At 36.7% G+C, this 21,500-nt stretch overlaps 4 protein-coding genes across 4 annotated transcripts; 1 reads left to right on the plus strand and 3 right to left on the minus strand.

Annotated features, from left to right (window-relative positions):
- Positions 1–66: 66 nt before the first annotated feature.
- LOC137708341 (signal recognition particle subunit SRP54 2) lies at positions 67–5,077 on the minus strand. The gene is made up of 9 exons (XM_068447397.1): positions 4,588–5,077; positions 3,923–4,022; positions 3,470–3,623; positions 2,925–3,075; positions 2,673–2,821; positions 1,925–2,025; positions 1,663–1,820; positions 893–1,007; positions 67–691 (listed from the first exon to the last, which is right to left on the minus strand). Exons 1-9 carry the CDS (start codon positions 4,816–4,818, stop codon positions 363–365), a joined length of 1,488 nt encoding a protein of 495 aa, XP_068303498.1. The 5' UTR covers positions 4,819–5,077; the 3' UTR covers positions 67–362.
- A 2,513-nt stretch (positions 5,078–7,590) lies between these two features.
- On the minus strand, positions 7,591–8,217 carry LOC137708941 (uncharacterized). The gene has a single exon (XM_068448099.1). It carries the CDS (start codon positions 8,215–8,217, stop codon positions 7,591–7,593), a length of 627 nt encoding a protein of 208 aa, XP_068304200.1.
- Positions 8,218–11,458: 3,241 nt separating this feature from the next.
- On the plus strand, positions 11,459–13,280 carry LOC137708942 (uncharacterized). The gene is made up of 2 exons (XM_068448100.1): positions 11,459–11,716; positions 13,089–13,280. Exons 1-2 carry the CDS (start codon positions 11,459–11,461, stop codon positions 13,278–13,280), a joined length of 450 nt encoding a protein of 149 aa, XP_068304201.1.
- Positions 13,281–13,678: 398 nt separating this feature from the next.
- Positions 13,679–21,273, minus strand: LOC137707927 (uncharacterized). Its single transcript, XM_068446870.1, has 11 exons — positions 20,834–21,273; positions 20,283–20,351; positions 19,520–19,612; positions 18,342–18,460; positions 17,461–17,656; positions 16,564–16,739; positions 15,628–15,757; positions 15,284–15,444; positions 14,649–14,740; positions 14,425–14,521; positions 13,679–14,071 (listed from the first exon to the last, which is right to left on the minus strand). Exons 1-11 carry the CDS (start codon positions 21,155–21,157, stop codon positions 14,026–14,028), a joined length of 1,503 nt encoding a protein of 500 aa, XP_068302971.1. The 5' UTR covers positions 21,158–21,273; the 3' UTR covers positions 13,679–14,025.
- Positions 21,274–21,500: the final 227 nt, after the last annotated feature.

The raw sequence follows: 21,500 nt of genomic DNA on the forward strand, positions 1-21,500 counted from the left end.
GCCGTTCAAGAGAGCGAGAGAGACGATGGAGGTGCAGGTGGCTCCTGATGATTGATAAAAAAACGCTAAACCGATGAAGTTCAATTTCATTGCCTCTAAATCATTCCAATTCTTTCAATCACGAAAACGACTAACCTTTTTTTCTTCCTTTAACCAAATACATACAAAAAGATTTAAACATTGTGGACCCTTCAGATTACAACTAATGCAACCGTGATTAAAAAAAAGTATCTTAATAGATGCCAGGCCTTCTGGCAAACTGGTGAGTAGTGTCAACTTGCCGACAGACGTCTGTTAACCTCTCTGGTTGACGGAAATAAACTTGAGATCACCACCGTAACTGTCATTTTCTTCATCAATATCTACTTGTCGCCACCTCCGAACATCCCCATCATGTCTTTACCAGAACCCATTTGCTTCATCAAGCTTTGTAAGCCGCCCATGCCACCAATCTGCTTCAGCATCTGCGGGGGTAGGACTTTGCTCATGTGCTGTGCATTCATGTTTCGGGATAGTGCACTCATGTCGCCCTTCTTTGGAATCTTGAGTCCTTTCATTTTGCTCCATATCTTGGCAAGGCGCTTGTACTCTTCCATCATGTCCATTACATCTCTGACCTGGCGACCAGAGCCTCGTGCTATTCGCATTATACGTGATTCATTCATGAGCTTTGGATTTGTGCTATCCAACTCTGCAAGATTAGTTGAGATATTCAGAACAATCAAATCAGTTCAGCATGATGAATTCAGTAAAAAGTGAGGTTTCTCATGGCTTTTGCCGCCCCCCCCCCCACCCCCCCCCCCCCCCCCCCCCCGGAGGAACTAAACATGACAGTAATTGCTCAAGCTATGTGGCTTATTACACAAAAACAAAAGGAATGGCCTTTACTTACCTTCATTCGTCATTGAATCCATCATGTACATGTACCGCTTGATCTTTGCCTGGCTTTCCTTTTCACGGCCCTTTGGCATTAATTCAGCACTAAATCCAGGAAGCATTGAGAATACCTGTAGAAACCAATTAAATTCTTAGCATTATAGCTACTTTTCAATTGTTTTATGAGGCTCTATACCCACAGAAAATCATGAATGTGACTCTGAACTTCCCAATCTTTTACTATTTGAGACTTTTCCATTGTTTTAAAGGCTAATAACATTATAACTACCTTTCAATTAGAATTAAAGCTACTTATCAATTGCTTTATAAGGCTAATAACCCACATCACTGCAGTCGTTTTTTATTTATTTTTCTTTTCTTTCCTTTGGTTGATATTGTTGGTTAAAGAATTTTACTCAGTGCACCACAAACTATTCATGATTTCAGTATATGGTTTCTTGAATCCAGTTACAACATTTTGGGGAGGGGAATTTGAAGACTACTTTTATAGAGAAGCTGTAGCTACTGAGTCGGACTAACAAGCAGCATTTGAGAAAAGGGAAACACCCAACCAGATTTAGAGCAAAATTTGTTAATTTCTCAATTTTGGGAAAGCTGTTGGGAAGGGTATAAAGTGGTTTTTGCTAAAATTTAAAATTGTGAAAGAATTTAGGAGAGAATTGGTGAAGCTAACATATAAATGAACCAAAACTGAAGTCTAGAAAAAGGGGCAATAAGAAAAAAGAGGCACGTTCTAGATAAACTTCAACAAAAAAGAATGATAACCTGGCCAATTGGACCCATTTTAAGTATGTTCTGAAACTGCTCGTACATAATCCTCATCGTAAAGTTCCCTTCTGAAAGCTTTTGTAGAAGCTCTGGCTGTTGGTCCATAGGAACAACTTCATGAATCTTGTCCATAAATCCAGACCAGTCTCCCATGCCTAGAGGTAAAAACCCATTGTTATCAAAATTATTTAAAACATTCATTGCTAAGTTGTAAGTGCAACAAAAAAATTCATGTTCCAAGAAAGCAAGAGAGAGTGACCTAAGAGACGGCTGACAAATGGTTTAACATCAAAAACTTCAAACTCGTCCATGTGCTCTCCTGTTCCAATAAATATAACAGGACTCTTTGTTGCAGCAACACTGCAGAGTAAAATAAAATCTTGTTGTCAAATAGTTACAGATACTAAGGAGACAAGACCTAAAGAGTTCAAAATCAGCATTCCCAAAAAGGTCAAAACCCAAAAGTTCAAGCTTCTTATACTCTAAATCTCAAGACTTTACCTGAAATTCCATCCTCAGAAAACATGGAGAAACTTTGGAAACTAAGCTGCTTATTAATAGATAACCCACTGATGATTTGGTTACATACAGTACAAATTCTACAAAGCTTGGTACTAAAGATAAGTGTTTCCAAGTGAGAACTTCGGGTCCCTAAGAATATTACAATATACAATCTAGAAGTTTCAAGGGTTGGATCATAATATGAATGTCAATGTAGTTCGGCATGGGTACAAAAGCGAGGTTTTGAAGATTTGGGGCAAAACAAGTTGCTAGAATTTTATTTACTTAATTATTAGTTATATCTCATTTCTCTAAACTATTTCAAAAATTTATAACCCTAAGAGATTTTCCCCATGCATCCAAGAGGTTGAAAACAAGTCTAAGAACAAAGTCAAATACCGAGTTTCCAGAGTGAAGCTTAACAAAACATCCTCATATGAGTGATGCCAATGCTTAAATCAAACTAAAAATTATTAAAAGATTGCAATAGTTGTAGCAACACTTACGCACTAAGAGCTCCACCTCCCTTTGCATGACCATCCATTTTTGTAACAATAACAGCCCCAACTGAAACACTTTGCCTAAAGGCTTGAGCTTGATCAAATGCAGCCTGACCAATACTGCTATCCATAACAAATATAACAAGATCCGGTTTCTGGAATATGAGAGAAAATATAAGAAGAGAAAGATATTATCAAGCAAAGGGAATCAATCAGAAGGTTAATGTAGTATTGAGTATGAAATTCCAGAAAAAGTACCGTTGCTTCAGAAACTTGACGCATTTCTTCAAAAAGAGCAGCTTCTTGTTTGTGACGCCCACTGGTATCAACAATTATAAGATCACAATTCTCCTTTTTGAACGTTTCCACACCTTCAACCGCAATTTTCACAGGGTCTGACTCCATATAGCTGCAGGGGAAAAACACCAAAAATCACTTGAATGCCAAAAAGCATTAACTGCAGAAAATATGTCAGGTGGTAATGCAGAAAGAAAGAGGGATACACAAGAGCAGACCAAGGGTGGCTGCTTTTAAGTGAAAATGACCATTCCCAACCAGCAACCTTGGTTTTAACTTCCAAAACAATAAATTGGAGTCCAGACCAGTGGAGTATGAGAACAAATATAACCACTGTGGTACTAATCTAATTTACTTTCTTTCTTTAACTTTCCCTAAGAAAATGTAACAAATATCTGGAATTCAACTAATTACACAAAGGAAAATTCAACATTCCAAATTTCACAACTGTACAAGGCTTGTAATTGTCCTAAGAAAGTATATAACCAGTATAAAGTAAAAAGTACCTTCCATAAAATGGAATCTTAGCCTTAGTGGCATTCTGCTTCAACTGATCAAATGCACCAGCTCGAAATGTATCTGCACACACTAGGGCAGGCTTCCAACCTTTTTTCTGATGATAATATGCATACTTTGTACACGTTGTGGTTTTTCCAGACCCTGAATGTTGTAAAAAAAAAGAATGAATTGGTTAAAAATGTAAACAGAAAAGATAAGTGTAATTGAAGTTCAACAGAAAATAAGATATAAATACAGCATGCTACAGCTAAATGTACATTTAAAAGACAAAAGAAGCTTTTTTTCCTGAACATAAATCAACCATTAAATATTTCTCCGGACAACACAATGACTAAAAGTTTAAAAATTGCAGATAATAAATGCCAAATAATCCAATCGGCGTTCAACGAAAAAGAAGAATCCAATCAGCATGAAAATAATCCACCAGTCAGGAAGCATACCTTGTAAACCAACAAACATGACAACACTTGGTTTCCCTTTTTTGGGTGCGAAAGAAGGTTTCCCTGGATCCAGCATTTTGCAGAGTTCATTAAATATAGCCTATAAAGAAAGGAACACTTCATTAGAAAACAACAGAAAACCAAGAGAAAATAACAGTGAAATATATTGCCGTACATCAACATATCAAATTTGCGATATCAACTGAATACAAACAGAACGAGAGGTGTAATGTGCCCGGATTAACAAAACAAAACCCCGCACTGTAAAATGTGTCCAATCAAAATAAAGCCTTTCATCATACGCACAAGAGAAAACCCAAAACAGTACTTGTTCAAATGCAGGCCTCGATGCACGCATTGTAGGCTACACAAGATAGAAAATTTACGATCCTATAAACTCTTTTCTTGACTAAATTCATTGTATCGCTAAAGTTCTCAAGGTACCAAACTGCCAAATGCTTCATACAATCTTGCAAATGCTGCTAACCAACTTCCGAAACAGGCAAACCAGCACGATTATCAATAGCACAATATAATATTAAATTCTTTAGCCCCAAACACAATATAACCAACAAAATCACAAAAAAAAAAAAAAAAAAAAAAAAAAAAAGACAAAGAAAAAAGAAGTTAAATGCGTGAGAGTGAATCACAGAACACGTATGTACCTGCTGAATAATCTTGCGCTTGTTGTGACCGGCGGCGAGATCATCGAGATTGACGATCTTCTTGATATTGGTCTGCATGTCGCGGACGAGCTTGAATTGAACATCGGATTGGAGCAGGGCGCGAGTGATCTCGTTGAGGCACTCGTTCAGGACCTTCTCGTCGATTACGGTCGCATTGCTCATCTGCTGGAGAGCACGCGAGATGCTCCCTCCCAATTGCGCCAACACCATCTTTGCTGATTAGAGGGGAAAACTTGATGGGTTTGGTTGGGGATTTGGGAACGGATTTGGGGATTCTGGGATTGGGTTTGGTAGAGATTTGGGGATTTAGGGTTTGGGTGAAAAAGTAGGGGTAGGGTTTGAGCAAAATCAGAGATGAAGTGATGTGTTTCTTCTCGAGGATGTGTGATTGTCGTAGACTCTTTATTTCTGAAGAAACTGTAATTGAAGGAGAAGAAACCCTCGAGACCAAAATCGAATTCGGTTTTTAAACGACAAGCTACCCAATCTTGACTAAATTTCATGTTGGTCCCTGGACTTTCATAAGAGCTAATTTTGGGTCCCTAAATTTACGTAGCAGCTAATTTTGGTTCTCGTTGTATATGGGATTTGACCATAATACTTACATAAAAATATATTTACGAGTATATAATTACCATGGCATCATCTGATAGTTATATATTGTAACGACATAAATGATTGTCAAATGGTGATAGTTTCTTATAGTTAATTCACGTGGTGCCATATGATTGGATTAGCGGGACCATATCGGCACACTAACAAAAAAATATTGACGAAATTTTAACGAAATAACTAAATGGATGTGTAGTAGTAAAAGTTATGGACCAAATTTATCGATTTTTAAAACTCATGGATCAAAATGAGAAGATTGATCAATGTCAAGGATCATCTGCAATAAAAACATTAATTTCGTGCAATCCACGTGTCACCATTTTATTGAATTTGTAAGTTCCATGTACAAATTAATAAAATAGTTGACGGAATCTAAATGGAATGACCAAATTGATGTGTGATAATGAATGTTAAGGACGACATTGATTGATTTTGAAAGTAAGGCCCCAAAATAATGAGTTTAGTCAATTTCAAAGACCATTTGTGATACTTTATTTATTTATTTTTTTTTTCTCCTTCCAAAAAATACGTCCCAGTGTGCAGCATTTGGGCGTTAAGGTACTTGTCAAGTCTGAAAATGCGGGCTCATGTCACAGATGATGTCCATGTCATCTACAAAATGGGGTCTCATATTACTAGATGCACATAACTTTGGCCAAACAGCCAAAGCGACGAAACATTTCATGCATTAGGTATGTGTTTGTACACGATTTTACACTATCAGCTCGAACAATCGAAGCCGTTAAGTGAGTAAAATTGTGGAATTGCAGATTAATGTTTATCTAGGTTGAATTACCATGACAATATTCTGGAATTCTCTGTTGCATGGCGGATTAGCGAGAAGAGTCCAAGAGCTGCAAGGAGTGCTAATATACATTGTCATGTGTATTATTTAAACTTAGTTTTAATTGCTCTCCAGATTGCATAGGAGGGATGACAAGGGGCGTAATCAATTTGGATTTCACAGAATTTTAATAGACTTTTTTAACTGACAGATTTTGAAGGATTTTAATAGATTCTACAATTATATATGGATTTTGTAAGGTTTCTATGAATTACTATTATAGATTTCTTTGGATTTGTATGGACAATTCATGGTAAGATAATTCATCTTCTATGGTCTGGCGGGAAAAGAAATCAGAGAGGGGAGGGTTGGATTTTTTTTATTTTTTATAAAACATCGATAGCTTCATTCATAGAAAAAGTGGTTACAATCAGACCAATTACAAGAGAGACTCCTTAAACAGTAAATCAAAAATAATATTAAGGGTTCATCGAACCAATTACAATTTGAGCCATTCAAAACAGTAAACTGTGCTAAGCATTGTTAGCATGATGACATACATGGATAGGATGAACTCCAGTGATCGTAGACATGAGTACCTTTAGATCTTCAATGATAGTTCCCACATCAGAAAAAACATTGAGAAGAGACATGAAAGACAGCCACAATCTAGAGCAAGCCGCTCTCAAGAATAATGTTTTAAAGACCCCTTTGCATTGCCAGTAAAATCCAGATCTCGCAGCCACCGCCTCCACCAGCACTGGAAAGGTAAGGCCATCTCCAACTGATCCAGCCTGAGGGCCGAAAATAGCTTGAAATGACACGAAAACTGTCTCCAACCGAGGGCTAGGCCAAAGGGCTCGTGGGCCCCACTAGGCCAAAAAAAGGAGTGCTCAACCCAGCCATCCAGCTAGCCCCAGGCGGGGCCTGGATTTGAATGCAACAGTAACATGCTGATGTCAGCTAGCCGTTATATTTGAATTTTTTTTTTTTTTTACAAATTTTTTTTAAAAAACTTTAAAAATTTTATTTTTTTTCCTATAACTTCTTAAACCATTAAACACCATTAAATAACATTAAGTAACATGAAACAACATGAAACAATATTAAACAATATTAAATAACATTACACAACATAAAAAAAATATTTAACAACATGAAACTTAAACAACATTTTTAAAAACATTTAACAACATAAAATTAAAACGCCTACTCTACGCTTCTTTTGGCCCAAAGATGTGCAACAAGATCCTATTGTAGGTACTTGTTTATGGCACGGGAACGTATTATCCTATAGCGCCTCATTTACTCATTTAAAGAGATATTACCAGTTTTTGGACAAGTGTCGCCCACTTTGGGTATATGCCATTTGCTAAGTAATACCCCATATTGTATTGACAGTCGTTGATGTAGTAGTCAAGTTGAGGTGATTTACCTTCCATCAGGATATTGAAGAGGGGTGAACGCCCAAGAACTGTAATGTCATTTTGGGATCCAAGGACTCCAAAGAAAGCATGTCAGATTCATGTGTCATACGAGGCAACCACCAACACAATAGTTGGCTTTCTCGACCTTTCGCTAAAGCCTCATTGCCATCTGGTGCGACAGTTCTTCCAATTCCAATGTATGCAGTCTAATGATCTTATCATGCCCGGAAAGCCACAGTTTTCAACTTTGCGAATGAGCCAATCCATATCTTCTTGATTTGGCTCACGGAGGTACTCCTCTTTGTAAAGCTTAACAATTGTGTCACAGAATTCACCAAGAGTATCAAGGCATGTAGACTCAGACATACCATATGTATCATCCATCGAATTGGCTGGGAAGATATAGGCCATCATTCGAAGTGCAATAGTAACCTTTTGATGAGGTGAGAAACCAGGGCGGCCTGCTCTGTCCAGCTTCTGTCGAAAGTATGAATTGACCTGCTGGACATCATAAAGTAAACGTTCGAAGACATGATGCTTCATCCGGAAGCGACGTCTGAAATCCTCTTCTGTGTACACCGAGTTGGGGTTGAAGTAGTTGTTCATCAGATTGGCATGCGTCATCGCTCTGTTTCGTGGTTTGTACGAGTGACCAGCAACATAGCCACCCCATTGAGGTTGTTCCTCAGTTGGCTGACATGCCATGACTGCAATCATGGCTGCCACATATTGTGTGTTGCGCCATGCTTCAACTTCTTCATCAGACTCCTCATCTTCTCGTCTCATCTACGTAGACCTGGCATTTTAGACCCGACTCGTTAATATTAGTATTTGGGTGGATGCTTAACGGGTCAGGTCGTTAACAGGTGAACCCGTTAAATAACGGGTCACTTTGGGTCAACCCGTTAGACCCGTTATCACCCGTTAGTACTCGTTAGTTGAGGATGTTTTAGTAATTTCAGTAATGTCTTAACAACAAAAAATAAACTATGCAAAAATAATAATAATAATTGTTAACAGGTCGAATACAGGTGAAACAGGTGACCCGTTAGCTTAACGGGTCAGATTCGAGTGACCCATTAACTTAACGGGTTGGATTGAACCCGACCCAAACCCAACCCGTTTACAAGTTTACATCTACGCCCATTTTTCTTCCAATTCGAAATGGATGAAGACCTTCAGTTGGAATCCAAAGATGATCCAAAATTGGAATTCATTGCAAACTTGAATTGAAAGAGATTGAATATGAAGGTGTGTGAATTATAACCCAATATGCACCCTATTATGGACATTGGATCAGTTGAATCTGAAGGTGTGTGAAACCAACGGCTAGCTGACGTCAGTTACTGTTGGATTTGATTTTTTTTTTTCCGGCCAAATTAAAAAATAAAAAATAAAAAATTCTCATTTTTTTTCCTATAAATTTAAGTTGTAGTTTTTAAATTTAATTTTTAGTTTTTAAATTTAAGTTGTTGTAGCTTTTAAATTGAAGTTGTAGTTTTTAAATTTAAGTTGTTGTAGTTTTTAGATTTAAATAATAAATTATATTTGGCCTTATGACCCTTTGGCCCTTGGTTGGAGATGATTTTTTATCACAGGACTGACTATATTTGGCCTATGGCCCTCTGACCCCTTGATTGGAGATGGTAAGAAATATGATCTTGCACTGTTCATTAAAATATAATATTAATTTCTTGGAGGGCTATAGGGCTCAAACGAGCCCTTTGGCCTTCCTTCGATTGAAGATGGCCTAATAAAATCTACCTTTGAGACAGCTATAGCCACAAAATCCCTTTGGTCATTCCAAATAATCATACCACCCTCCCTTTTTTGAGGTGTCATTCCAGGCACCGTCAACATTCATCTTCAGAAAACCCGAGGGAGGAGGAGTCCAAGATGGTAGATGAGGAGTGCTGTCATTCGACCTCACAGAAATGACACCTTATTGAACTCCAACCACCGGGAAATACATATCGCCGAGATGATGTCAGAAGGCTCCAAGATGTCATTCCAGAGCTAGTTATTTCTCGCTTCCCAAATTGCCCAGATGATCATTAAGCAGATAGAAAAGTTTGAGACGTTGAGATCAGTAGCCCAAAGAGACATCCATTTTAGCATAGAGGAGGAGGGAATCGTATGCTCAGAGGAAGGGAGCGAATAACATTTACTTTGACATTAGTAAAAAGTGAATGAAGAAGGGGTAACTTCCAGCAATGTAAATGAGGTCAAAGACGAAACTAAACTCACAGTCGCAGGAGGTTTGGGAGAGAAAACCCGAAACCTTGATGGAGTGGGGAGCTAGCGGTCATCCCGAATCCCCACAAATTCACCGTCTCCAATCCACCACCTAGAGCCCAAAATAAGGATAGGCCTTGCATCAAAATCCTTCCTTAGCAAATCTTTGGCATTCCCACTACACTTATACCACCTACCCTCAAATCCATCAAAATTCTTCATCCACAGAATTCCTAGCAAATCTTTGGCAAACACTTAAATTTGTATAGACTTTTTAAATTTTTAATTGACTACCATAGATTAATTTGGATGTATTCTTTAAATCCTCTTGAATCCTAATTTGATTATACCATGATTTTAAAATCCACCTTTAAACTCTTAATTAATTAATTTTAAAGTCTATTAAAATACCATCAAATCCTAATTTGATCACACTTCTTAAGTTAATGAAACTCTTTTTGGTCGCAATTAACGAAAAGATTTGAAATCCACCAAATCATGAAGTAATCAGTTGCATGCGGTCTCTTATTTGGATAAGGATCAGGATGTGGTCAGTGAGATGCAAGTTTTGGTGGAAAGATGAAGATGATGGATTGATTGCCGTAGAATTAGTCGACCGAGAATCACCTTAAATTTGGATAAATGGTACAACTTCGAGACCGACTGGAATAAAATGGTAGTAGAATCAGCTGATCGAAGATCAAAGTAATTTTATCCAAACTAAAGATGTGGCTATAAAATTGCATGCTAATTATTTGCATGCCTTGGTTCCAGCATGTGGACTTGGAGGCCATCAAATACTTGGATTAGGATTGATTTCCACAAAATAAGGAGAAAAAGATGGCTTCCGAATGGATATGGTCTCTTTGAAATGCAATATTCTCAGGAATATTAGTAGATGTGGGATTCACAACAACAATTTGCCATGTGGCCATCGAAGTCTTGTAGTACTATAAGTACAGAGGCAAATTTGTATTAACGTGGTTATTTGATCTAGGGGTGGGCACCGTGCGGTTCGGTGCAGTTCCACTCCTAAACCGGAATCGGCATCGGAAAATATCAACGGTTCAGGTTGGATCAAATTAATGGTGGAGGGAGCCAGAATTTTCAATAAGGAAGGTCAACCTAACTTTAATATGCAAAATCTTACACATGAATAACAATTAGGCTTTTAAACTAAAATGATCATGGAGAATAACTCATCATTTTGCTCTCTGAGATTCAAATTCAATAAAAGTAGTTCTTGAGTTTGTCCACTAGCAATCATTTTGATCATTCCATGAAAAATATGTTAAATCCAACCAAAAATAATGTTAAATCCAAAATGATTTGAAAAAAAAGTTGAGGGATGGTGGATAAACAGAGACCAAAGTGAGAAGTTATACAAATTTCAATAACCATTTTGATTAAAAAAAACATTTCAATTACTAAGAAGATTATAAATTTAATATTTACAAACTAATTGATTTATCATTACAATTTCATATGATAATAATACTAATGCTAGGTATAATTAAATTTTTTTCAATAGGGAATTGTTATTAACACTCCAAAAATCTCATTTGACTCTCCAAACTTTCTATAATTAGAAAGAAAAATACACTCAGAAGTGTAAAATAAGATTTTTGAAGTATTAATAACAATTGCCTTTTCAATACTAATATCAAATGCTGATTTAAATTTACGGAAAAAATGAAATAAATTCAAGGCACACATATGGATAAATTAAAAAAATTGAGGCAATGAATGGAGTGACATGCACTTATTAAGTCCAAGTGTCAGCCACATAGAAATGGTGGTGGCAACTGCCTCAGCTACGGCGACTGGAGCCTCCAACCTCCGATACTCGGCCGGGTTGGATCAACGGCGGCTACGGCCCCCACAGAAGTTCACGAGTTACACTAAATTTGCTATCCACTACCCCAATTGCTTATCTTCCAAAAGGGTAAAAGGGTATTTCCCTATCCGAGCTCTTGACCCTCAAAGAGGAGGCGAGGAAGAAGAAGTGAATTCAAAGGTGGGTAACAATGGCAGCGGTTTGATCTCTGAGGTATATCCATTTACTCCTTTTCTTTTTTTGATTAATTTTGGCTACTGAGAGTAAATATTGAGGCTCCAAATTGAAGGTAAATTGGTACATCTTACTGTTGTTTTAGACAGATTAGAAACTCTGCCCTATATGTAAACGTCCGAAAAGCTATTGAATTTTGATGGTTGTTTAATAATTTCTGGGTTTTTTTATTTAAATATTGCACTATTACAAGCTAGGTTCTGCAGGGGAATTAATATGTTAATTTCTGAGATAGAAAACAAGTTTGGTCATTTGGTATAAGCAGATTATCACTAGATAGTAGAAGGGTGTGTTTGGAAGTGCTTTTCAAATGACTGGAAGCGCTTTTGATGAAAATGTTTTTGAAACTAATCCTTACTAAAAATGCAAGTGAATTTTGAAAAGCACTCGAAGTGTTTCCTGCAAGAAGCACGTAACTAAAGCTTCTCCCAAAAAGCACTTGAAGTGCTTTTGAAACCCAAAAACATTTTCACACAAGCGTTTCAGTCAAAGTCGTTATGATTAGTGGGTTTAATGTTGAATATGAATTCTCCAGATTCGGCGTTTATTTTCTTTGGTAATTCACTCAAATAGTATGAAAAGAGATGCAAGCATCAGTATGTGCATGAGAAATCTATGTCCACTGTCCAGTAGAGTTTTAGGCTCAATTAAAATGTATGATGGTTTTGTTAGCATTATGGACATGAATTTGTTTTCCTCTGGGGATTTCACTTTCTTGTGAGTTTTTTTTTTTCTGATCAGCCCTGTTCCATTTTGCTTGCATCTAAACATAAACAATCAGAGTGTCAAGATTATATTGTTTATAAGCGTAAGTTTGTTCTCTTTCATGAATGATTTCAAATTTCATGTTCAGTTGTTTAGACAGTTCTAGAGAAGTATTTTCGACAAACCTATCTTACATGTTTGAATTGTCGTAGTGCATTTTGAGTAGGTATCTCATACCAGGGAAAATAGAGTGAAGAAAGCGACATCCTTAGTAGTTTTGATTGTTTTGCATTTTTGAAGAATAGGGTTGCTTGCTTAATATGTCTTCGGAAAAATAGAACAGAAACTAAGCTGCATTTCGATCTAATACCACGGTCACAGTTGACGTCTTGGCATCAAGGATTTAGTCTGGTTGCCAAAGCGAAGGGAGTAGATGGAATATCAGTGGCCAACAAGAGAACGTGATTTATGTGTAAAGAAGTTATCTTAAATCTGCTAAAAATTGCTTCCAGTACTAACAAATCAGGAAACCCGAAACTTAAAAGACGCCTTATGTCTTCTGTTATCTATGAAATTATGTGGTCTCGAAACATACAAATGATTTGAGAATACTCTGAATAGTAAATATTTCCTTCTGTGTAAACAGGACGATTTGGAATATCTGGGGAAGGTGGTAGCCGGTTCCCTTGTGGCTGCAGCTGTAATAAAGTACGGAAGCGTAGTTTTGCCTGAGATAACTAGACCTAACATCGTCCATGCTCTTGTCATGATTATCATGCCTGTTGTTGTAGCTGTTTTGCTTTTGATCAAGCAAAGCCGTGCGGAGGGACGAAGCTAGGAGTGCAGTTCACCAATTTAGCACAGATCCTAGTCGTGGTACATTCTTATTATTTTTTCATGTTATCGGAGCAAGTCTGTCTTTATTGTGTACTTCCTCAATGCTTGTCTCTGTTGTGTACATGTCAATTTTCTCCTCGATTCCCGGCTCTATTCTGTACTTTGTTCTTTTATTAATTTTTCCTACCTTGATTTCCAAGCTTCAGCGCTTTCATCGAGATCAGCTTGCCAGGGCATGATCGAAATGACCTGATCAGTATGATCAATCAAGTGGTAGAGTTAAACCAATGAGACTACTCCGTACGATTCGGCAAATCATCAGTACTTCCTCACAACCAAATTATGCGTATTTGTTAACATCACCGACCGATGGTAAATACTCTTGACAAACAATAACTAGGAGAGAAATTCATTGACCAAAAAAACATGAAAATCAATAAACGTTGAATCTGAAATTGAGTTTCATTGACAAGAATTTGATGCACAAATCGGTTCATGCACGCAGACGCAGCAGCTGATTCTGTATATTATTTGACAAATGTTAAATTACAAGTGCAAAAAATAAAAACAATGTCGCCTACCGCACAGTTCAAGATCTTCACTGCAACGCTGGCAAGTTAATTTCTGTAAAACAGTGGAGACATTTTGGCTGCACGGCCTCGTCCAGTACCCCTTCTGGGAGGAAGAAAAAAATATATAGCCGAATTTTTGGGCAAATTTGGAGCAAACTTCATGAACACACCAGACTAGAGGTTGTCTCTCAGCCATTTTAGGGCACCATTTGCAACAGACCTTCAAATTCGACAAACTTTTTTGGTCAGTTGTCGTGCAGATGATGAGTGCTTTAATGAGGAGAAGATAAAAGCAAATATGACAGAAAACATACATCTGAAGCGACTATTAATTTAGACATATAAAAAAAAAAAAAGCATCTCATGAGCTTATACATATCTGGATATGCCACACTTATAACAGAGTACCTCCAGGAAATTAATATCAACCGCATTTTCCATATCTTTTTATACTTTTTAGAAACAGATATAGAATTTTCACTTGGTAATTAGTGACCGCAGTTCAGTAGCATAAATACTCAGTACGTGAAATATATCATTGTGCGTGTGAGAGAGAGAGAGAGAGAGATTTACCCTGCAAAGTCTTTTAACTTCTTCCATGGGTCATCTTGATCTCCTACTTCCTCTGTTTTCTCCCCATCCGATCCCACCTCAGTTTCCATACTAGTTGCTGCAGAAGCAAAAGCATCAAAGTCAAGTCAGATAAAACATAAATCTGTACACTGAACCTGAAACTAAAGTGTTTGTAACATGCGCAAGCAAAGAAAACATCTCAAATTGACCGAGCGATTACTTACTAGCTGGCTGCACTTTGGGGCGAGTACGTGAACGTGCGGCAGTAGTATTACTCAGTGAAGCAAGTTCTTCCAGCAATTCACGCTCCTTGGAACTATAAATGAATGAAATATGTCAGTTAATATTTCAAAAAACTCCCATTATTTAGAGATTACATGTATACAAGAAAATAGAAGCTTAAAGATCTCTTTGATGTTTATTATTTGTGAATCGAGCAAACAACCATGCCTCTTCTCTCCAACCCATACTCGTTTCTGTCTTCATGAGTGTGCTTCCACAGCACAACATGTACTGAATGACGACAGCTGACAACCGTCTCAGTAGTGTTCATCCACCTTTTTACATTTCCTTTTTACTATCCAAGTTAAGTCATTTAATATATTTACAAGCTACTATCATATTCATGTTTCTTTTATATTGTCTTTTAATGATATTCGTGTCTTTTTAATTTCTCATGGATGTTCTACCACTAGAAGAGCTGACATTTTGCCACAAAGCATACACCAAAACTTTTGAGTATTTGAAGTCTGTAACAATACATTTAAGTTGTGACAATACAGGGAGATGAATTTGTGGCAAATCCGCTACAGCTACCCAGTAACAATGAAAATAGAAACAAAAAGAGAAAAATGTATACCTGATACGATTTGGTATTGTTACTTTAATTGTAAATATGTGGTCACCACGTATTGATGGTTTGTTCAGCTTAGGCACTCCTTTTTTTGCCAGGACAAGAATATCCCCAGGTTGGGTGCCTGGTGGGATTTGTAGTGTGGTAACCCCTTCAACTGTGTTGACCTGTTTTAGATGCCAGAAATTCAATAGATTGGTCATGAAAAAATACCCGTGAGCAATAGAATAATTTAAGGATTTCTACTACCCCAAGGCTTGTGAGATATGTTTTCTGTGAGATACAAATAACAATTAAATGGAAGCAGGAGTTTGTCTAACGTTATGCTGAATAAAAATAACAAACTATACCTTAACAACAACCCCCAATATTGCATCCAGATAGCTGATAGAAACCGTTGAGGAGAGATTTATGCCATCTCTTTGAATTCCTTCTATTTCTTCAACATCAAGATATACATAAAGATCCCCGGGAGGGCCCCTGATGGTATAACAAGATCAGCAATCGGTTATAAACTTTGTATCACAGTATGACGCATATATATACACTCTGAAGTTATGTGCACAAATAATAATTAGTGAATTTTTTAAGTATAAATTTTCTTCACCCAAAAAAGTACTTTCTCAAGGAGAGGAAGAAACATTTAATGTTCTGTCAGCGTGGCTGGAGCGTAAAATTAAGATAAATAATAGAATCCAGGAGGCTATAATACTTAAGAATATTAAATCCTCAACACATTGGACTGGGTAACACAACGACTTCAATTTTCCGTAAAGTACATACGGAGGTCAACATGACAAGCAGCGAACAAGGGAATGGTTTGAAACAATATCCAAATTTGAAACAGTACGCATGCAAAGTCCATATGACAAAAATTATGATTGAAAAACAGGACTAAGAAAAGAACATAAGGGAAAAAAACAATACAAATAAGATGAATAGGTCTTTAATGTCTCAATCATCTTCACATGACTTTTGTTTTAGATGAGAGTCTTCACATGATTTTACTGTTGTAATGCTTTTCGTGAGCCTTCTACAAACTTCGTAGCATCTATAGTGCTCCCACAAAGTAGTTAATGTTGTATCGACACAACCAAAAAAAATAAATTGTAACAAATTTTTATTGAAAACATTGAATATGCACCTTGTATATGCTTGAAAGCATGCATGAAGGAGAACTTCATACTTCTTCTATTCATATATTACAGAATATCTACCTTACAGTTAAACAAAGACAGTACCTTGAAAATGCATGGTGAAAAACAAAATGAAATTCAGCCACCTACCCTTTTGGCCCGGCATCTCCCTCTCCAGCAACTCTCAGAATGCTTCCTGTGCTAACACCAGGAGGAACTTTAACTTTAATACTTTTCTTAACACGAACACGTCCTTCACCAGAGCACTTCCGACAGTATTCAGAAATGACTTCCCCATCTCCACTACAATTTGGACATACGGAAACCTAACATGAACAAAAAGATAATTCAAATAATCATGTACCCAGTTTTGCATAGAATACAGGGTACTTATACCCGAGTGATGCAATATAAACTTAAATATAATCCCGTGGCCACAATTAATTTCTGACTTGAGCAATCAGTTCCACATAGAGCTAATACATAAACTTAAAAACGAACCTAACATGTAACTACGTCAAATGTATCGCAGATTTATTACATTCATGAACATGTAGAACTAAATGAGGCCACTTGAGCAATCAGTTCCATTTACGAGGTCAAGAATTGGCTATAATTTCATTTCTCACTACCACAAACCGTTCATCGTTTGGCCTTCCCATGTGCAGAATACCACCTGAGTCAACCATACCTTTCCTTACTGATGTATTCATCACATCCAAATTTACCTCAAACAGTGTTTTCTTGTCTTATAGCCAGTTGGTGCTATCTAGTGCAAAAACATTTATCCAGTTCTATTGTAAAATAACACCAACAATCAAGCTACTCTTTAGAGATGCAATCAGTCATTAAAGAATTTAAACTGGATTGAATGCAAAACTGGATAAATTTCTAAACCATAGGCAACTAAGCAGTTAAAACACTAGGAGATAACCCTTGAGAAATCACACTAAACAAATGTTTCTGATTTTGATTTGATACGAATATGCACAAAATATCAGAAAAGTGCAAAAAGAAATCAATAGAATAGAAACCAGAAGCCCTTACCTGGGAAAACAGGCCAAAAGGTGTCTGTTCTGTTCTCATAACTTGACCCCTCCCACCACAAGTAGAACAAATCCGCATTTTAGAACCTACTTTACCGCCAGTTCCAGCACAAACTTCACATGTTTCCAGATGGGAAAGTTCAAATTCTTTTTCCACTCCAAATATAGCCTCAGAAAATTCTAAAGTGAAGTCATAACTGAACACAATTGGACCAGGAGTCAACTAAAAAGCCGTCAATGGTATATTCATTTTGTATCACAACAATAAATGAGCAATAGGACAGTAAGAAATTTTCTAACACAGTGAAGACAAAATAACCACAAATCAGTAGAGAAAAACCACTTTTTCAAAAATAGTAAGTGGTCGTAAAAGATTATACATGTGATCAAGTAGCAGTGAGGCTCTAATATTCTTTATCATTATACTCGTAAGGCACAATTGTGCTTATCACATAAGTTTAATAAAGGACACTAACAACTGTGCTACTGAAGCTACTCAAAGCACATCCTCGAAACCAAAGAAAATAAAATTCCCAGACATTTACATGAAGAGCAAAGGAATTGAGCTGAAGTAAGAATATCTCCATATGATATCATTTTATAACCATAAGCCACTTTCATTGTAAAGAACAAAAGATATCTTCTCTCTCCTGATCCTGAGTTGAATGTGTGTTATAACTAATTAACAATTTATTAGAAAAATTGCTTACTAAGTAGCAAATCGGAGCAGATATAATCAGGCCACACAATTAACCAAAATGTACAGAAAGTTGTTATAAATATGATTTCCTAAGTATCAAGTGAATATTAGTATTGTATGCAGGAAGAGAATGGTGGTGGTAAAAAAAAAATATGTGTATTGTCTGCAACATTATAACTCACCGGATGTCTTCACCCTTAGTAACAGTGCTACGACGACGCGTTCCAAAACCAGAATCCATACCAGAGAATCCACCCATACTCGGCCCAAAAAAAGTCTCAAATAAATCAAATGGATTTGTCTGCAAAATAGGAGTAAAAGTTTGTAATTTAAACTTTTAATAAGCATCTGCAAAAAAAATACCAAGCAACAATCAAGTAATTTAAGCTTTAATATATGTTATCATTAAGAAAACGATTACGAAAACCTTGCACAGCTCTATATTTGCTTATTCATGTCTACTCAGATACCTAATAATAATGTTAAAAGGAAAAAACATCTTGTATCCATGTGAAAGAATAAGAACATAGTACTTAATTAAATTCAACATTCAGCAAAGAACTCAGATTAAAATCGGGGAAACAGCTCTGATTGCAAAACTTTTCCAACAAATAAACATTGTCATAAGAATATAGGATATCGCACAAAAAAAAAAAAAAAAAAAAAAAAAAAACTGGGATGACAAGTTCTCTCTCATTGATTACAGTGAAAAGGAAACTAGGCATGCAATTCAGGTGATCAATATACGGTACTAAGATATATACATTCTGCAACCTGTTCAAGAGAAGGCAACAACTGAACATATAAACCCAGAAAGAATATTGACCAATAATCTACGCAAACACCACACAGGCATGGTTTGTCACATAAACAAAGCAGCAGTTAACTAAAAGTACCATAACTTCTCTAAAATGATTGGTAGGTTGGGATTGTCTGCTCAAATAAATATGCTATATAAGGAAAGTTGCAGAGACAGTAGCATATACCATTTTAAATAATACATGTGTATAAAGAATGTTGCAGAGGAAGTAGCATATACTTTTGAATATCAAGGTTAATTAGGAGATACATATTCTCTGTTTTTTGGATGAATCTGGGGCAAAGTAGCCTCTCATTATCTCTAAAATATGTGTGTGCAAGTCCATGTCTGTTATTGTTTACTGTGATTTTAAAACCTGAGTTTCAGAAAGGAGAATGACCAAATGGAGGCCATGTTGCCCCAAAATACATCCAACAACTGGACGCTGCATGGTGTGCAATGATATGATTGACATGCAAGTTTCTACATACATCAAGTGACTGCCATAATTCACATTTATTTATTTATCATGCAAAAAATATATTTGACTGCATCCACTACCGTATAGGCACTTGAACCTCCCCCTACAGCGCTCTTAACCCCAGCTTCACCATATTGATCATATAAAGATCGCTTCTTATCATCTGATAGCACCTGACAAGGTTGTACTTCAGAATTCAACAGACGATATTAAAAATGTGAAAAGAAAAGATAAGCAAGATAATATGCTTCGTTGGAGACTAAGGAAACAAAAAGCATAAATCCCAATGTTAAATGATTGCAGACTACAAGAGATCATACATGTTTCAAGCTTAACACCCTGGAAATGAAGGAAAGCCAGAAAGAAAAAAAAAAAAAAAAAAAATCAATTGCACTATTGGTGATGTCATTGATAAAGACGGAGGTCATACTTGGTTAGATTATGAGCATATGTGCCAATACAAATAACTAAGGTGAGTTTGGATTACTGTTGCTCACGGATTCAGAGTCTAACTTAGATATGCAGCATACGCTTCTATGGCAGTTCTGTTAACACCAGTATCTCCAATACGGTTCACAAGGGAAACCATTGTTGGAAAGACCAAAGGTGAATGTTACTGTAAATACATTTCTTGTTCCAGTGACCAATGTATGCCAATAAAAGATAACTGAACAATGAGTACCACAAGTATACAGATAGAATGCACCGACTGGATTTTCAAAAGATTCAACTTAACAGCACAAACTATATAATCAATCATATATTCTAAGTTCATTGCTTGCTACAGAGATGTGATAAGCATGTCATTTGTATAGATGAGATAAAGAAAAGCAAGTTTCATACCTCATATGCAGCACTGATCTCTTTAAACTTTTCGGTTGCTCCTGGTTGCTTGTTGACATCAGGGTGGTACTTGAGAGCATTATAATACATAAGAAGGTCAGAATTACGTAAATATTATAAACATATATTGCTACTTACTAATTCAAGATGGATAAAATACAGTAACTATAGACACAAACATAATTCCAATAAAAACTGATTCTGATAGTTTCGCGTGTGAAATTGCAGTGGCATCCAAATTTTTGTAAAGCTTTCTCCTTTTAACATAAAACTAAAGCATCAACAAAATTTTAGTAAGTACGTACAAATGCTTAAAAAGCAAGCCATAAGTTTTGATAAGTTCCTTAAAATATGCCAAAACGAAAGCATGGATTTTGTGTCATTTAATCTATATAAACTATACTATAACTTTGAAAGACACCAGCAGTTTGGCTGCTGAGAAAATGTATACAATTGCATAATGCCCACAATTGAAAGTTGAGGTTTTACAATTTCCAAAGTAACTTAAACAAATTTACTCCAAAAATCAAGTAGGGTGTGAAAGTAGTTACCTGGCGAGCCAAACGTCTATAAGCGGCTTTGATTTCCTTGCTGGTGGCAGATTTGGGAACCCCAAGAGTGGCATAGTAATCGCCAGAAGCAGCAAACACTCTCCCAACGCTGCGTTTCGCGCTGAATTTCCATGAAGAAGTAGACGAAGAAGATGACGATGGCCAAGAAGAACTAAGAGAAACGAAGCTCTTGTGGGTCTTCAAATGGGTCCCACCGGATACAAACAAAGAAGAAGAGGAGGAGGCGGAGGAGGAGGAAGAAGAGGGCGGGAAGAGGAGGTGAGGAGAGGAGGAGGGGAGGAGGGAGAGAGCTGCGGCCGCCATTGGAGGTGGGCGAATCAGTTGTGGGACGAAGGGAACGTGGGTGCTGCAATGTCCATGGCTGACTAGCGAGATTGAGTGTGGGTGCGATTGGTAGCGTCTTTGGTGTACTTAAGGATATTATGTGGTGTGAGTTCCCCACTTCAATTTCTTTTTCTTCTCTTTCTTTTTTCTCCCTTTTGCAAAGAAAATTGAAGAAAATAAATAGTGCAAACTACAAAAAATAAAAAATAAAATATTATATATATATATATGTGTGTGTGTGTATATATCTGTATGTATGTATATACCAATACATGCCCACTCGAGTTTTGTTTGAGAATTTTTTATTTTTGTTTTCAACATG

The sequence above is a fragment of the Pyrus communis genome, chromosome 11 (assembly GCF_963583255.1).
Source record: "Pyrus communis chromosome 11, drPyrComm1.1, whole genome shotgun sequence".
NCBI lineage: Eukaryota > Viridiplantae > Streptophyta > Magnoliopsida > Rosales > Rosaceae > Pyrus > Pyrus communis.

Excerpts from the sequence above, each read along its gene's own strand:
- LOC137708941 (XM_068448099.1), bottom strand. The coding sequence starts at position 8,217 with ATGAGACGAGAAGATGAGGAGTCTGATGAAGAAGTTGAAGCATGGCGC.
- LOC137707927 (XM_068446870.1), bottom strand. The coding sequence starts at position 21,157 with ATGGCGGCCGCAGCTCTCTCCCTCCTCCCCTCCTCCTCTCCTCACCTC. Across the intron at positions 15,758-16,563 it reads GGAGATGCCGGGCCAAAAGG|GGGCCCTCCCGGGGATCTTT; the intron begins GTAGGTGGCTGA and ends TTATACCATCAG. Across the intron at positions 14,072-14,424 it reads AAGTTAAAAGACTTTGCAGG|GTCTGTTGCAAATGGTGCCC; the intron begins GTAAATCTCTCT and ends TCGAATTTGAAG.
- LOC137708341 (XM_068447397.1), bottom strand. The coding sequence starts at position 4,818 with ATGGTGTTGGCGCAATTGGGAGGGAGCATCTCGCGTGCTCTCCAGCAG. Across the intron at positions 3,076-3,469 it reads AAGATTCCATTTTATGGAAG|CTATATGGAGTCAGACCCTG; the intron begins GTACTTTTTACT and ends TTTCCCCTGCAG. Across the intron at positions 1,821-1,924 it reads ATTTGTCAGCCGTCTCTTAG|GCATGGGAGACTGGTCTGGA; the intron begins GTCACTCTCTCT and ends TTTTACCTCTAG.
- LOC137708942 (XM_068448100.1), top strand. The coding sequence starts at position 11,459 with ATGGTGGTGGCAACTGCCTCAGCTACGGCGACTGGAGCCTCCAACCTC. Across the intron at positions 11,717-13,088 it reads GCAGCGGTTTGATCTCTGAG|GACGATTTGGAATATCTGGG; the intron begins GTATATCCATTT and ends CTGTGTAAACAG.